The sequence below is a fragment of the Cetorhinus maximus genome, chromosome 23, assembly GCF_964194155.1.
Source record: "Cetorhinus maximus chromosome 23, sCetMax3.hap1.1, whole genome shotgun sequence".
Taxonomy (NCBI): Eukaryota; Metazoa; Chordata; class Chondrichthyes; order Lamniformes; family Cetorhinidae; genus Cetorhinus; species Cetorhinus maximus.
Genome location: NC_135901.1, coordinates 42,338,556 through 42,355,522, shown reverse-complemented (window position 1 = coordinate 42,355,522; position 16,967 = coordinate 42,338,556). Strand labels below are relative to the sequence as shown.

Below are 16,967 nucleotides of genomic sequence, written 5' to 3'. Positions count from 1 at the left end.
AGTGATTAATCCCAAACAGCAGACCCCCAACAAGGGACTGGTGAGGAGTTTACCCTCTCACAGACCACAATGGGACTAGCGAAGAGTTCGTGTCTCATGGTTTTGATCCCTGGAAAAGCAAAAATGAGCCGTGCGAGGCCATGAAGACCCCGACACCAACAACGAACTGGTCGTGTGTGGGTCAAGACTCCAGATACAGGGTGACAGAGAAACACAAATAACAAACTGGTCCTGTGTGGGTCAAGACTCCGGGTTCTGGGTGACAGAGAAATGCAAATGCCAATACGGATCATCCAGCTCACCAACCACAACACCCGGGTGGAGACCTACCCAACAAATCACACAAGACGACTTTTCTGATTACTCAATTTCAGATAGGCCAAGTTCACTGCACAGATCAGATTGGATTCCTCCAGAGAATGAAATGAACACTGAAATATCTAACTTCATCAAAGCAACTCAGGAATCGAGAGAATCCCTGATGTAAAGGATAAACAAAACCTCATTGAGGAGAGAAAGACAAGCGATCAAAGAATTAAAAGTCAATACAGATACTGCCATAAAACCAGCTGACAAAGGCAGTAACATAGATATGGACAGACAACAAAACCTTACTGAAGCAAACAGACAACTCAACAAGACAGATTACTGCACCAAGTGAACTAAGTTCATGTATCAATAGAGACAAAAAGAAGTTAAGAACAGACTAACAGAACTTAAAGATTCCAACTACATGAATCGAAAACAGATGGAATACCTAAAGGGACAGCAGCCGCAACCAAGGACATTTTATAAAATACATAAATACCTGGACACCTGACGGTATCATGAGAAATCCTCCAAATTTCAATCATTACAGGCTGTGGCAGTGAATCATACAGAATGGCAGAACACACTGATTCATTTTTGAATCCCACCCCCCAGCTCAATATTAGCCCAATTACATTAAGGATACTTACCGCTCAGAAAAATCCCTCACCGCACCCTTCCGACAGCACACTCTTCACAATGGAAATTGAGAGTTTGGAAAGCAACATAGAAACAGAGGGATTGCAGTCATCCAAAACATCTTGAATAAATTTCCACAATCTCATGGACCAGGCAAAGCCATAATCTGATTATTATATCTGGGACTAACAAAAAACAACTTTGAATTCAGATGGAGAATACAATCTTCAAATTAAAGATATAGCCACTCGCAAAAAATTTGCACACCCCTGCCCCTCCCCCCATGTTAATATATAAATGTGTGGGGGAATGGGAAGAGAGTGTTTTCAAAAAATGTTCCAAGCTACCATTATGTTATTACAGATTTCTAGATGATACATGAGGAGTTTGGTCCCACACGGAGACAGAACTGGAGGAATCTGTACAAACAATCACTATCTATCAAAATCAAAGTCACAACAATGTTAAGAAACATGAACTTACCTGTCTCTCTGTGATGTTTTCTGGCTGGAGACTGAGGACTAGGCGTCCCAGCATTCCCTGGGAGTTCCAGCACATGTCCAGAGTGGGACAGGCAGCGCAGGCTCAGGAGAAGAGATTGAACCATTGGGAGGTGTGCAGTTGTTGAGGCAATCTGAGTCAGAGCAGATTTGAGGGATGTGAGAGGCTAGATTCTTGAAAGTGGAGACCCTTGTGAGGGAGATGGAGTTTTCACGAGATTGTGTGACTCCCAGTGAACACTGACATCTGGGTGGGTTGCTGAGAAATCTGTGGGAACTGTCTTGGTTGTCTGCTATTTAGTGTGCAGTGCACTATGTTTGACCACAGTTGCCTGTTACTTCATATTTTTCTCATGTTAATTCTGAATGTTAGAGTATAAGATAGATATTGCCAATTGTTTTACTTTTCTGACTTTGTATAATAAAGTTTAACTTGTTTGTTTAAAACTGTGGAAGTTTGTAATTTTATTCTCTTAGTACTTGAGATTTCAAATATTGTCTCCTTTAAACAAAAAGTTACTGGTCCCTAACCAGATTGAAACAATAAATACAGAAATAAAATGAATTTCTTAGACACCACAGAGTTCAAACTAACACAAGAAGATAACACAAAACACATTAGCAACTAAGGTTTTCTTCAAACCAACAGACACGCGCACCCTATTACATACCAAAAGACGCCATGCTAAACACACTTTCCATGGATTAGTGAATTCACAACTGCTGCGATTCCATGGCATTTGTACAGAACAGGTAGATTTAACAGTGTAGTCAATACCTTATTCACTGCGTTGTGGCAGAGGGCATACACAAAAAGGTTCCTTAAACATATCAAATCCAATTTTTGGAAAGAATTAGACAACCTTCCAAGATTAAATAGATTAGGCCCCAAAAATACCACTTATTATGGGATATTGCAATAAGATCCTACATATAAAGAAAGTAATTAAAACTAATTTTGAAAACTTAAATGAAGGAATCGACTCACTAAACCAAAAAATAACAGCCTTTAGAAGGAATAAAAACCGAAAGGATCTTTTTGTTAGCAGCAAGGTGAGCACACAAACCACACCAAATTGTGGGAATAGTAACTGTATAACATTCAAGCACTTCAAAGTCCTGAAAACAAGACAAAAATTCAACACAGGGAAAACATCCCTTTAAACCACAGAATCAAAAATGTGAACAACAATGTTGTTTATGTAATCCAATGTAAACATTGCAAAATCTGATACATGGGAGAGACAAGGAACAGATTAAGAACTAGACTCACAGAACACCCTCGTGACATTAGAAGGAAGAAAGAACAGGAAGCCATCAACAAACATTTTATTGAATATGGACCAGACCCTTTGGAAATGACAAGACTGGAAACAAATCTAAATTGGTTTACATTGCAAAGGAAGAGTAAAGAGGGACAGAGTAACAATGTCACCAAAAGGCTTAAAGAAAAAAAAGTGTTAATACAAGAAAACTGTTAATATTTTCATTAACTTGAATGATTCCCATTCTGGGAGGTTTGGTGAGATGGGAAAGAGCTATTCACACCTCCAGGGAAACCACTGTCAATGAGTTTACCCTTGTGGAAATGCGCGTTGGATTTCAAATGTTGTCACATGTCTGGGTAGGTCCTTTTCCAATTTACTTGAAGCCTCCTAGAAGCTTGGCAAATATTGCAGTTGTAAAAGGTCAGGTGACCTTTAGCAGCTATTTTTAGGGTTCCTTGCGCCCATTTAAAAGAAATGTTAGTTTCTTTTACAAAATCTACCACATCACAACACTACATTCGTGACAAGATTCCCCCTCTTCCATTCCTTTAAGTGGGTGACTTAGGCTCTGGCTCAATCCCGCACTTCGCTCTAATTCTACCAAATAACACAGCTCACAACAAAACATCTTTCATGATTTTATTAGTCATTTTGAATGTTCCAGATGTGAACGTGGTCATGTGGCCGAGCAGTGTATGGTACTGGAGTTAGGATCTTGTCTCTTTGGAGGTGTGGGTTTGAATCCCACCACTGCTAAAGTTTTGGGTGGTTTGCTTTGCTAGGTTGTTCCAGAAAGTTCTTCATGTGGGCAAGGGGCAGCTGAGCTGTGCAGTGTTTCATTCTGGTTGGGAGAATGAGGAGAGACAGAGACAGTAAATTACAGGTGACCAGGAAAGGGTGGGGGAAGGGCACAGACTGGATTGACCGAATACCGTTTTTCTCTGTAACACTCCGTATCCATTCTATCATCCTTCCCAAATAGTTGTGGTCGAGTGGTTAAGGCGATGGGTTTGAAATCCAGTGGGTTCTCCTCACACAGGTTGGAAACCTGTCAACTCCTCTTCTCATCATTCCTGATTATAACCAATCGCAGAATTAATTATCAGTTAAACGGAATAAAAACCATCCAAATTCCCAGTGTTTCTTATTTCCAGTCATCCCAAACGTTCATTAAATTTGCAGTCTGAAATGGAACAATAATTGGCCAGGTTGGTGACATCCTTGTTTTCTGGCTGTTTGTCTCTCCTTAGGACTCTGTCACTGTATATGTCTGTTGTGTGTTCCTCTGTGTGGGTCAACGCAGTTCAGTTCCCTGACGGGGTGAATATATTTTTACCATCACAAATTTAATTCACATCAGTTGTGTAGCTTCATAATAAAATGTTCCAGAGAAAAAAATATCAGGGTGAAATATACAAGAGGAGTTTGTCTCTTTCTATGTATGGACTACTACAACAACAACTTATATTTATATAGCAGTTCAACATAAACATCGCACAGGAGAATTATGTAACAAAATATGACACTGACCCACATAAGGAGAGATTAGGTCAGATGACCAAAAACTTGGTCAAAGAGGTAGGTTTTAAGAAGGGTCTTGAAGGAGGAAAGTGAGATCGAGGCGGAGAGGTTTAGGGAGGGAATTCGAGAGCTTGGGACATTTGTAACTGAAACCACGGTCACCAATGGTGGAGCCATTCTGATTGGGAATGTACAAGGGGCCAGAATTAGAGGAGCAGAGATATCATGGGGTTTGAGAAGGTCACAGAGATAGGGAGGGTGAGGGCATGTAGGGATTTGAACACAAGGATGAGAATTTTAAAATAAAGACATTTCTTGACTCGGAGCCAAAATGGGTCAGCAAGTACGTGGGAGATAGAGGATTGGTACTTGCCATGAGTTAAGACACGGGCAGCAGTTTTGGATGAACTCAGTTTATGGAGGGTAGAAAATTAGGTCAAAAACTAACAAGCAGGACTTCAAATGTAGTCATCTCTGGATTATTCCCAGTGCCACGTGCAAGTAAGTACAGAAATAGGAGGATAAGACAGATGAATGTGTGGCTGGAAAGATGATGCAGGTGGGAGGGCTTTAGATTCCTGGGACACTGGGACTGGCTCTGGTGAAAATGGCACTTGTACAAGCCAGACGGGTTGCACGTGGACAGAGCCGGGACTGAGTTTGTTGCAGGGTGTTTTGCTAGTGCCATTGGGGCGGGGGCTTTAAACTAACTAGGCAGGGGTGTGGGAACCAGGGGAGAGCATTAGAGAGGAATACCAGGGTGCACAAAATACGGGGAGAGACCGATAGCACGAGAAAATAGAATCAACAGTTAATAGTTGGAGTCGGACTGAGGGAGAAAGTCATAATGACTAAATCAGGGTTAGTGTGCATGTATGTGAATGCATGGAATATAGTAAATAAGATTGGGGAGTTACAAGCGCAGATTGCCATGTGGAAATATGATGTTGTGGCGATAACAGAAACCTGCCTCAAGGAAGGGCAGGACAGGGTGTTAAATATTCCCGGGTAAAAGATGTTCAGAAAAGATAGAAAAGGAAGAAAAGGTGGAAGGCTGGCAGTATTGGTTAAGGAGAGCGTTGCAATGCTGGAGAAAGAGGATGTCCCAGAGGGTTCAAGGACAGAATCAATTTGGCTAGAGCTAAGGAACAAATAAGGTGCAATTACACTCTTTGGTGTCGATAGACCACTGGGAAGCATGCAGAGGAACAAATCATCAGGGAAATTAGAGATGCAGACATCACAGAGTAATTATAATGGGGGACTTTAATTACCTGAATGTAGACTGGGACAATGGTCGTGTCAAGGGTGGAGAGGACCAAGATTTCCTAGAGTGTGTTCAGGAGAATTTTCTACAGCAGTGTGTGTCCAGTGCAACAAGAAAGGATGCACTGTTGGGCCTGATTCTTGGAAATGAGGTGGGCCTGATTCTTGGAAATGAGGTGGGCCAAGTGGATCAAGTGTCATTGGGGGAACATTTAGGAGACAGTGATCATTGTATAGTAAGATTTAGGATGATGTTAGAAAAGGACAATGTGCAATTCAGAGTAGGAATTATTAACTGGGGGAGAGCAGACTTCAATGGGGCAAGAACGGTGCTGGGTTGGATAGACTAGAACCAAAGGTTGGTGGGAAAAACTGCAGCTGAACAATGGGCTACCTTCAAAGAAGAAATGGTTCATGCACAGTCAAGGTATAATTCCTCCAAAGAGAAAGGTAGGGAAAACAAATCTAGAGCTGACTGGATGAAAAAGGAGATAGAAATCAAGATTAAGTAGAAAAAGTGTGCTTATGACAGGTGTCATGTAAAAAATACAAAAGAGAACAAAGCTGAATACAGAAGGTTCAGAGGGGAGCTGAGAAAGCAAATAAGAGAAACAAAGAGGGATTATGAGAGAAGACTGGTAGCCAAGACAAAGAGGAATCCCAAAGTCTCCTACTGAGACAAAAATAGTAAGAGGATGGTCAAAGGAAAATAGGACTGATCAGGGACTAAAAAGGGGATTTGCACAGGGAGGCAATAGGCATGGCTGAGGAGTTAAATGAATACTTTGCATCTGTCTTTACGAAGGAAGCAGATGCTACCAAGGCCACGGTGATAGAGGAGGAAACTTTGTCACTAAAATGATTCAAAATTGATAAGGAGGAAGTGTTGGATAAACTGTCAGTACTTAAGGTTGTCAAGGCACTGGGACCGGATGAGATGCAACCAAAGATATTGAAGGAAGTAAGAGTGGAAATTACAAGGGTATTGGTCATAATCTTTCAGTCTTCCCTAGGCTCAGAGAAGGTTCCAGCGGACTGGAGAATAGCAAACATTATGCATTTATTCAAAAAAGGTTGTAAGGATAAGCCCAGCAATTACAGACCAATCAGTTTAACTTCAGTGGTTGGGAAGCTTCTAGAGATAATTATATGGGATAGAATTAGCAGTCACATAGAAAAATGTGGGTTGATGAGGCAGAGCCAGCATGGATTTCAAAAGGGGAAATCATGTTTGACTAACTTGCTGGAGTTTTTTGAAGAGGTAACAGAGAGGGCTGATGAGGTTAATGCTGTTGATGTGGTGCGTATGGAGTGTCAAAAGGCATTTGATACAGTGCCACACAACAGACTTGTAAGAAAACTAATTGCTCATGGAATAAAAGGGACAGTGGCAACGTGGATACAAAATTGGATGAGTAATAGGAAACAGAGGGTAATGGCCAATGGATATTTTTAGGGCTTGAGGAAGGTTTGTAGCATCTGTGGCTTCTGTGCCGTAATAATTCTGTGATTCTGTGATTGACACATCACCTGTCCTGCCATCCTTAATGTGTTTTAAATAATTACTCAATTATATTAATCACCTATTTATAATGCTTTCTAATATATTTATTAACTTTACCTCCAATTTGAATACTATTTTAAATCTTAAGAATAGAATAGGCCTTAACCACACACCAGTTACTCACCAAACTTTCCCTGTGGTAGAGCAAGAACCAATTCCAACAGTGTGAGAAACATAAAAAAAGGAAATGAACATCTCCTCCCTTCACTTCACCAAACTCCCTCTCTCACCAAACTCCAAGTATGCATTCGTTTGCCTTAGCTGCTCTGAAGAGGCCTGTATTTATAGCCAACTAAACAGGGGCTAGAATAACCAGATTCAACCAATTAGCGAATTAACTACTCAGCTCTCACAACAGAGAGTGAATTTACCCTGTCTAAACTGCAAGAAAACAAGAACTTAGCCTGCTTACACAGCACTTTCATGTTTCTGCTAAGGGAGTAAAGGTTATCGGGGGTAGGCTCCTTGTGGAGTTGAAGCCACAATCAGATCAGCCACGATCTTATTGACTGGCTTAGCAGGCTCAAGGGGTCAAATGGCCTACTCCTGCTCTTAATTAATATGTTTAATACAGTACGTTTGATACAGAGCTGAGTTATTTGACTTATAATCACAATATGAACCCCGATAACTGGGCTTGAGTTTATTATCTGCAGAAACAGACCCCAGTGAACATGATTCAGTCCTGGATGTGATTGACAGTAAAATCCAATCACTGTAGTTACTTGTGAACTCGCTGGTGTGTCAGCAGGTGGGATGACTGAGTGAATCCCTTCCCACATTTGGAGCAGGTGAATGGTCTCTCTCCAGTGTGAATTCGCTGGTGCCTCAGCAGGGTGGATGAGATAGCGAATCCCTTCCCACACTTGGAGCAGGTGAACGGCCTCTCCCCAGTGTGAACTCGCTGATGTGTCAGCAGGTAGGATGACTGAGTGAATCCCTTCCCACACTCGGAGCAGGTGAACGGTTTCTCCCCCGTCTGAACGCGCTGGTGTGTCAGCAGATGGAATGACTGAGTGAATCTCTTCCCACACTCAGAACAGGTGAACGGCCTCTCCCCAGTGTGAACTCGCTGGTGTACAGTGAGGTTAGATGATCGCCTGAACCCAACCCCACAGTGAGAACACCTGAATGGTCTCTCATCAGTGTGAACACGTTGGTGGAACATCACTTCCCCAGAACTTTTAAAACACTTCCCACAGTCTGAGCATTTAAAAGGTCTCTCGTCAGTGTGAACTCGCTGATGGGACATCAGGTCTCTGGAGCTTTTACAGCACTTCCCGCAGTCTGGATATTTAAAAGGACTCTCCCCACTGTGAGTTCGCTGATGTTTCAGCAAGTGGGATGACTGAATGAATCTCTTTCCACAATCGGAGCAGGTGAACAGCCTCTGGCTAGTGTGAATTTCTAGGTGATTCCGCAGGTTGGATGAATCAATGAATCCCTTCACACACTCAGGGCAGGTAAACGGTCTCTCCCCAGTGTGAACTCGCTGGTGTGTCAGCAGGTGGGAGGAGGTAGTGAATCCCTTCCCACACTCAGGGCAGGTGAACGGTCTCTCCCCAGTGTGACTGCGCCGATGTCTCTCCAGGTCAGATGGGTAATTGAACCCTTTTCCACAGTCTCCACATTTCCATGGTTTCTCCCCATTGTAACTGCATTTATGTTCTGACAGGCCAGATGATCGGCTGAAGCCTCGTCCACACACAGAACACGTGTACGGTTTCTCCCCACTGTGAATGGTGCTTTTTCCTTCCATGTTCAAAATCCAACGACATTCAGGTTACGATAAATTGGGCGACTGCATCAGATCCTGATGTGATGTTTGGATTGAGTTTCCCGACTGCAAATCCTCGCCTTCTAACACCCTGTGGAATTGATTTAAAACAGAAAAAAGGGAGTGAGAGAGAACCCACAAAAACACAAAGGCAGGTTGTGAAATTGAGCTGAATGAATCAGGTAATTTGTGGGGCCGGCACAGGGAAAAGGGACTGTTAAAGCTGATGGATTGTCATAAAAACCCAACTTGTTCACTAATGTCCTTCAGGGAAGGGAACCTGCCACCCAGTCTGGGTATAAGCAAAACCCTGGCTTCTATGGGAAGAGAGAAAGAGAGAGATAGAGATGGGAGAGGTACCAGGTAAAGCAGAGGGATTTTATATATCTGGAACTCGACCAGAACTTTGACAGAATTTCCCAAACCCTCAACCTCCTCCACCTAGAAGGACCAGGGTAGCAGGTGAATGTGAACATCATCACCTCCAATTTCCCCTCCAAGTCACACACCATCCTGACTTGTCTGACATCCAGTACTAAATGAGCAGAAATTTCCTGCATTTAAATATTGGGCAGATTGAAGCCATTGTCCTCAGTCCCCGCTACAAACTCCACTCCCTAGGCACCAGCTCCATCCCTCTCCCTGACAACTGTCTGAGACTGAACCAGACTGTTCACAAACATGGTGAAATATTTCACCCCAAGATGAGCTTCCAACCACATATCCACATCATCACCAAGACCACCTATTTCCACCTCAGTAACATCGCCCGACTCCAGCCCAGTCTCAGCTCATCTGCTGCTGAAACTCTCATCCATTCCTTTGTTACCTCGAGACTTAACTATCCTAACGCACTCCCGGCTGGTCTCCCACATTCAACCTCCCTGTAATCTTGAGGTCATCCAAAACTGTGCTGCCCGTGCGCTTACTCGCACCAAGTCTTGTTCACCCATCACCCCTGTGCTCACTGACCTACAAAGGGTTGGGGCTAAGGAGAACCTAAATTATAAACTTCTGATCCTTTCAAATCCCTCCATGGTCTCACCCCTCCCTATCTCTGTACTCTGCTCCAGCCTCACAACCCTCTGAGATATCTTCACTTCCTCAAATTCCATAATCCTGACTTGAAATTTTAATTGCTCCAGATTTGATCACAACTGCTGCACATTTCCCCTAAAAGGATGGCAGACACACGTGCACACTGCTGCACATCACCCCCAGTAGGGAGGAGGTGATGGATTAATGGCATTGTCACTACACGAATAATCCAGAGGCCCAGGTTCGAATCCCACAGCAGATGTTGGAATTTGAATTTAATAAAAACCTAATTCAAAGTCTAACGATGACCATGAAACTATTGTTGTAAAATCCCATCTGGTTCGCTAATGCCCTTTAGGGAAGGAAATCTGTTGTCCTTACCTGGTCTGGCCTAGATGTGACTGCAGAGCCACAGCAATGTGGTTGGCTCTGAAATGGCCAAGTGAGACACTCAATTGTATCAAACCACCACTGAGTCACAAAAAAGGAATGAAACTGGACAGACCAGCCAGCATCGACAACGGCAAATCTCAGCCCCTGTCGACCCTGCAAAGTCCTCCTTACTAACATCTGGGGGTGAGTGCCGAAAGAGCTGTCTCACAGGCTAGTCATAAAACAGCCCAACGTAGTCATCCTCACGGAATCATATCTTACAGATAATGTCCCAGACTCCACCATCGCCATCCCTGGGTATGTCCTGTCCCACCGGCAGGTCAGACACAGCAGAGTTGGCAGCACAGTGGTATACAGTCGGGAGGGAGTTGCCTGGGGGTTCTCAGCATCGACTCCGGACCTGATGAAGTCTCACGGCATCAGGTCAAACATGGGCAAGGAAACCCCTTGCTGATTGCCACATACTGCCCTCCCTCAGCTGATGAATCAGTGCTCCTCCATGTTGAACACTACTTGGAGGAAGCACTGAAGGTGGAAAGGACACAGAAAGTACTCTGGCTGAGGGACATCAATGTCCATCACCAAGAGTGGCTCGGTAGCACCACTACTGACCGAGCTGGCTGAGTCCTAAATAACATAGGCAGTGAGGGAACCAACAAGAGGGAAAAACATACTTGACCTCATCCTCCCCAACCTGCCTGTCACAGATACATCTGTCCATGACAGCATCAGTAGGAGTGACCACTGCACAGTCGTTGTGTAGACGAAGTCCCTCCTTCACATTGAGGATACCCTCCATTGTGCTGTGTGGCACAACCACTGTGCAAAATGAGATAGGTTTCGAACAGATCTAGCAACTTAAAACTGGGCATCCAATAGGTGCTGTGGGCCATCAGTAGCAGCAGAATTGTACTCGAACATAATCTGTGACCACATGGCCCGGCATATCCCCCACTCGACCATTATCATCAAGCCAGAGGATCAACTTTGGTTCAATGAAGAGTGCAGGAGGGCATGCCAGGAGCAGCATCAAGCACACCTAAAACTGAGGTGTCAACCTGGTGAAGCTACAACACAGGACTACTTGCAAGCCAAACAGCATAAGCAGCAAGTGATAGGCAGAGCTAAATGATCCCACACCAACGGATCGGACCCAGTCGTGAATGGTGGTGGATAATTAAACAACTCACTCGAGGAGCAGGCTCCACAAATATCCCTATCCTCAATGATGGAGAAGCTCAGCACATCAGTGCAAAAGATAAGACTGAAGCATTTGCTACAATCTTCAGCCAGAAGTGCCGAGTGGATGATCGATTCACAGATGCCAGTCTTCGGCCAATTCGATTCACTTCACGTGATATCAAGAAATGGCTTGAAGGCACTGGGTACTGCAAAGGTTATGGGCCCTGGCAATATTCCGGCAATAGTACTGAAGACTTGTGCACCGGAACCTGCCGCATGCCTAGCCAAGCTGTTCCAGCACAGCTACAACGCTGGCATCTACCCTACCCGGCTGTGTGGAAAATTGCCCAGGTATATCCTGTACACAAAAAGCAGGACAAATACATCCCGTCCAATTACCGCCACATTCGTCTACTCTCGATCATCAGTAAAGCAATGCAAGGGGTCATCAACATTGCTATCAAGCAGCATTTGCTTAGCAATAACCTGCTCACTGACGCCCAGTTTGGGTTTCACCACGGCCACTCAGCTCCTGACCTCATTACAGCCTTGGTTCAAACGTGGACAAAAGAGCTGAACACCTGAGGTGAGGTGAGAGTGATTGCTCTTGACATCAAGGCCGAGTGTGGCATCAAGGAACCCTAGCAAAACTGGAGTCAACGGGAATCAGGGGGAAAACTCTCCACTAGTTGGAGTCATACCTAGCACAAAGGAAGATGGTTGTGGTTGTTGGAGGTCAATCAGCTCAGTTCCAGCACATCACTGCAGAAGTTCCTCAGGGTAGTGACCTCGGCCCAACCATCTTCAGCTGCTTCATTAATGACCTTCCTTCCATCATAAGGTCAGAAGTGGGGATACTCGCTAATGATTGCACAATGTTCAGCACCATTCACGACTCCTCAGATACTGAAACAGTCCACGTCCAAATGCAGCCAGACCTGGACAATATCCAAACTTGGGCTGCCAAGTGGTAAGTAACATTAATACCACCCAAGTGCCAGGCAATGACCATCTAACCACCACCCTTGGACGTACAACGACATTCCCATCACTGAATCCCCACTATCAACATCCTGGGGGTTACAATTGACCAGAAGTTGGATTGGACTAGCCATTTAAATACTGTGGCTACAAGAGCAGGTCAGAGGCTAGGAATCCTGTGACAAGTAACTCACCTCCTGACTTCCCAAAGCCTGTCTACCATCTACAAGGCACAAGTCAGGAGAGTGATGGAATACTCCCCACTTGCCTGGATGAGTGCAGCTCCCACAGCTCTCAAGAAGCTTGACACCATCCAGGACAATGCAGCCCACTTGACTGGCACCAGCTTCACAAACATTCACTCCTTCCATCACGGATGCACAGTAGCAGCAACGTGTACCATCTATAAGGTGCATTGCAGGAATTCACCAAGGCTCCTTTGACAGCACCTTCCAAACCCACGACTACTATCATCTAGAAGGACAAGGGCAGCAGATAGATGGGAACACCTGGAAGTTCACCTGCAAGTCACTCAACATCCTGACTTGGAAATATATTGCCATTCCCTCATTGTCACTGGGTCAAAATCCTGGACTCCCTTCCTAACAGCACTGTGGGTGTACCAACGCCACATGGACTGCAGCGGTTCAAGAAGGCAGCTCACCACCACCTTCTCAAGTCCAACTAGTGATGGGCAATATATGGTGGCCCAGCCAGCGAACCCCACATGCCGTGAATGAATTTTTTTTTAAAAACCAGCACTTTCAATCCAGGAATCAACTGAGTGAACCTTCTCTGAAATGCTTCCAATGCAATTCTATCCATCCTCAAGATTACCCCATAACTATGTTAGCATAAGGTATGAATGGTACGAGCTGGAACTTGGTCTTTCTTATTTTTCAATTCTTGTGCTTAGAGAATCTCCCCTTCCCTTCCCCAGATTCGGACAAAGAGTAACTGAGACTGGGTCCCATTGTGGCCTTAAAAGTGGATAAATCCGCAGGCCCAGATGAGACGTATCCCAGGTTTCTGTGGGAGACAAGGGAGCAGGAGCCCTGGCATTAATTTTCAAATCCTCTGTGGCCACAGGAGAGATGCCAGGGGACTGGAGCACAGCTAATGTGGTACCATTATTCAAGAAGTGTGGTAGGGATAAACCAGGGAACTATGGGCCAATGAGTCCAACATCAGTAGTAGGGAAACTTTTGGAAAACATTCTGAGGGATAGAATTAATCCCCACTTGGAGAGGCAAGGATTAATCGAGGATAGTCAGCATGGCTTTGTCAGAGAGAGATCATGTCTAACAAATTTAATTGAATTTTTCAAGGAGACGACTAGGGGTGTAGATGAGGGTAGTCCAGTTGATGTAGTCCACATGGACTTCAGTAAGGCTTTTGACAAGGTCTCGCATGGGAGACTGGTCAAGAAGTTTAGAGACCATGGGCACAGGGCAATTTGGAAAATCGGATCCAAAATTGGCTCAGTGTCAGGAGGCAGGGGGTGATGGTAAAAGGTTGTTATTGTGACTGGGAGGCTGTGACGAATGGTGTACTGCAGGGTTCGGTGCTGGGTCCCTTGCATTTTGTAGTGTACATTAATGATCTAGACATAAACGTAGGAAGTATGATCAGTAAGTTCGCAGATGACATGAAAATTGGTGGTGTGGTAAATAGCGAGGAGGAAAACCTTAGACTACAGGACGAAATAGACGGGCAGGTCAGATGGGCAGAACAGTGGCAAATGGAATTTAACCCTGAAAAGTGTGAGGTGGTGCATTTTGGAAGGACTAACAAGGCAAGGGAATACACAATGAATGGTAGCACTCTAGGAAGTACAGAGGATCAGAGGGACCTTGGCGTACATGTCCATAGACCCTTGAAGGCAGCAGGACAGGTAGATAAGGTGGTTAAGAAGGCATGCCTTTATTTGTCAAGGCACTGAATAAAAGAGCAGGGAGGTTATGACAGCGCTGTATAAAACATTAGTAAGGCCACATCTGGAATACTGTGTGCAGTTCTGGTCACCACACTATAGGAAGGATGTGATTGCGCTGGAGAGGGTGCAGAGGAGATTCACCAGGATGTTGCCTGGGCTGGAGCGTTTCAGTTGTGAAGAGAGATTAGATAGGCTGGGGTTGATTTCCTTTGAGCAGAGAAGGCTGAGGGGGGACATGATAGAGGTGCACAAAATTATGAAGGACATAGATAGGGTGGACAGGAAGAAACTTTTCCCCTTAGCAGAGGGATCAATAACCAGGGGGCACAGATTTAAGGTAAGGGGCAGGAGGTTTAGAGGGGATTTGAGAGGGTGGGGGGTATCTGGAACTCACTGCCTGAGGGGGTGGGAGAGGCGGGAACTCTCACTACATTTAACAAGTATTCCGATCAGCATTTGAAACGCCTGAGCTGACAGGGCTCCGGGCCAAGTGCTGGGAAATGGGATGAGAGGAGATCGGGGATGGATGACGGGCAGGGACACGATGGGCCGAAGGGCCTCTTTCCGTCAGCCCGGGTCTGTCACTGGGAGGAAGCGGCGGCCTCGCTCGGAGCAAACGGCGGGAGGGTCCCCCGGGGGACCTTTTCCAGGTTTTTTTACTTACACAACATGTTTACGGAGCCGCCCCGTCCACCCGCCGGATCCATCGCTCCCTCCGCCCCGCCGGTGACTCCCTTTCCCATTGAGGACCCGACAAAGAAGCGTCTCCCCATCACCATTACTCACACTGCGCATGCTTCACCCCCCAGCCCCGCCCCGCCCCTCATTCAGTCCGATTGGCTGGAGGACGAGCCGCTCCCGCTCGGTCCTCCAGTCCTAACCCCCTCTTCCTATTGGTCCCTAGCTGCCGTCAATCAGCCGAGCATTGTGAGCTGTCAGGTGAGAGGTCAGTGTCGGGGGGGCGGGGTTTACAAATCCCGAGTGCGGCCCCAGAGCCGAATCTGAACCAATGAACATTCTCCACTCTCACGAACCGCCGCTTCCGGCTTCTCTCCGGCACCAACCTCAAGTAAAGAGAGCAGGAGACTCCGAGCATGCGCAATCCACCCGGACAACGCGCGGCAGATAGAGCGGTTTCTGAGGCGCATGGGGCTGTGGGTAATCCGGCCGCCATTAGAAACCGAGTCTCAGTTCATCTTTCGATAAAAGCAAAATTCTGCGGATGCTGGAAATCTGAAACACAAACTGAAAAATTGTTTCTATCTCCACAGATTCTGCCAGACCTGCTGGGATTTTGGAGTATGTTCTGTTTTTGTCTCAGTTAATCTTTATCTGAATTTGAGGAGGGGGATATTCTGTTAGCAAATAGAGAGAGAATTCGAAAGATCGAGGTCTATCTGCTACCATTTGCACCATGTGATAACATAGTTATTGGATACTTTTGAGGAGGGATAGAATTGGAGGCATTTCAGAGAAGGTTCACTTAGTTCATTACTGGGATTTTTAAAATTCGTTCACGGGATGTGCGCTTCATTGGCTTGGTGAAGTTAATAGTTAATTAAAAAATAATAACTAATTAATTATAATACATGATAATATAATAATTATTATAGGCGCAGACCCCGGAGATTATCGGCCTGTTAAGTGTAAGCATTGAGTTCCAAGGTCGTTATGTAAAATGTCTTCCTCACATCCCCGCTGTAGATCTTGGCCCAAATCTTAAATGTGTCCTGTAATCCTTTTACAATCAGATGATATGAACATCAGTTTTTAAACCAATCATAAACGTGCACACCTCCATCAAATCTCCCATTAATCTACTTTGCTCCAAGGAGAACAACCCCAGTTTCTCCAAACTAACCTTACAACTAAAATCCCTCATCCCTCGATCCATTCTGGTAAATCTCCTCTGCCCCCTCTCAAGGACCCTGACATCCTTCATAATATGTGGTGATCACTGGTTTGCACAGACCCAGATGTTCTGTGTTTGTGTCTCTGACATCATCACACATCAACAATAACACGGTGACATCATCACACATCGACAATTACATGGTGACATCACCCCGCTCCCCAGGTATTTCCTCAACTGGGAGATTTTTCTGATTCCAGTGCCTCTGATATCTTTACAGCTGCAGGCTCCAGCAGGAGAGTTTAAAACTGTAAACAGAAATTGTTTCAGAGCTGAATAGTTCTGACCATTCACCTACAACTTGGACCTTTAATTGCTATGCTGTTATCTGTGAGAGGTTCCAGGACTCTGCGGCTGGTGTGATTCCTTTACTTTAGATCTCAATCTATTTCCATCTATTTCTCTGTTTCACCTCTTCCCTCCCTGAATACCGCCCTGCCACTTTCTAACTCCTTCTGTCTCTAACAATCAGAGTTTAGCTCTGTTTAGGATTTTACTCTTACTTCTGCCTGTAATCCATTTACAATCAGATAATGTGAACATCAGTTTTTAAACCAACCATAAATGTGCACACCTCCATCAAATCTCCCATCAATCTACTTTGCTCCAAGGAGAACAACTCCTGTTTCTCCAAACTAACCTTACAACTAAAATTCCTCATCCCTTCAACCATTCGGGTAA

At 44.9% G+C, this 16,967-nt stretch overlaps 2 protein-coding genes across 2 annotated transcripts in view; both read right to left on the bottom strand.

The window, feature by feature from the left end:
* Positions 1–16,967, bottom strand: part of LOC144698012 (uncharacterized) — a 621,009-nt gene that overhangs the window by 577,176 nt on the left and 26,866 nt on the right. The window lies entirely within an intron of this gene.
* Positions 3,768–15,160, bottom strand: LOC144698004 (uncharacterized). The gene is made up of 3 exons (XM_078569950.1): positions 15,039–15,160; positions 8,453–8,935; positions 3,768–3,789 (listed from the first exon to the last, which is right to left on the bottom strand). Exons 2-3 carry the CDS (start codon positions 8,824–8,826, stop codon positions 3,768–3,770), a joined length of 396 nt encoding a protein of 131 aa, XP_078426076.1. The 5' UTR covers positions 8,827–8,935; positions 15,039–15,160.

What these genes read in the sequence shown, in the direction of transcription:
- LOC144698004 (XM_078569950.1), bottom strand. Translation starts at nt 8,826, where the DNA reads ATGGAAGGAAAAAGCACCATTCACAGTGGGGAGAAACCGTACACGTGT. An exon ending in ATTCACACTAGCCAGAGGCT is followed by an intron (nt 3,790 to 8,452) that starts GTTCACCTGCTC and finishes GGTTATAATCAG; the next exon opens with GAATGATGAGAAGAGGAGTT.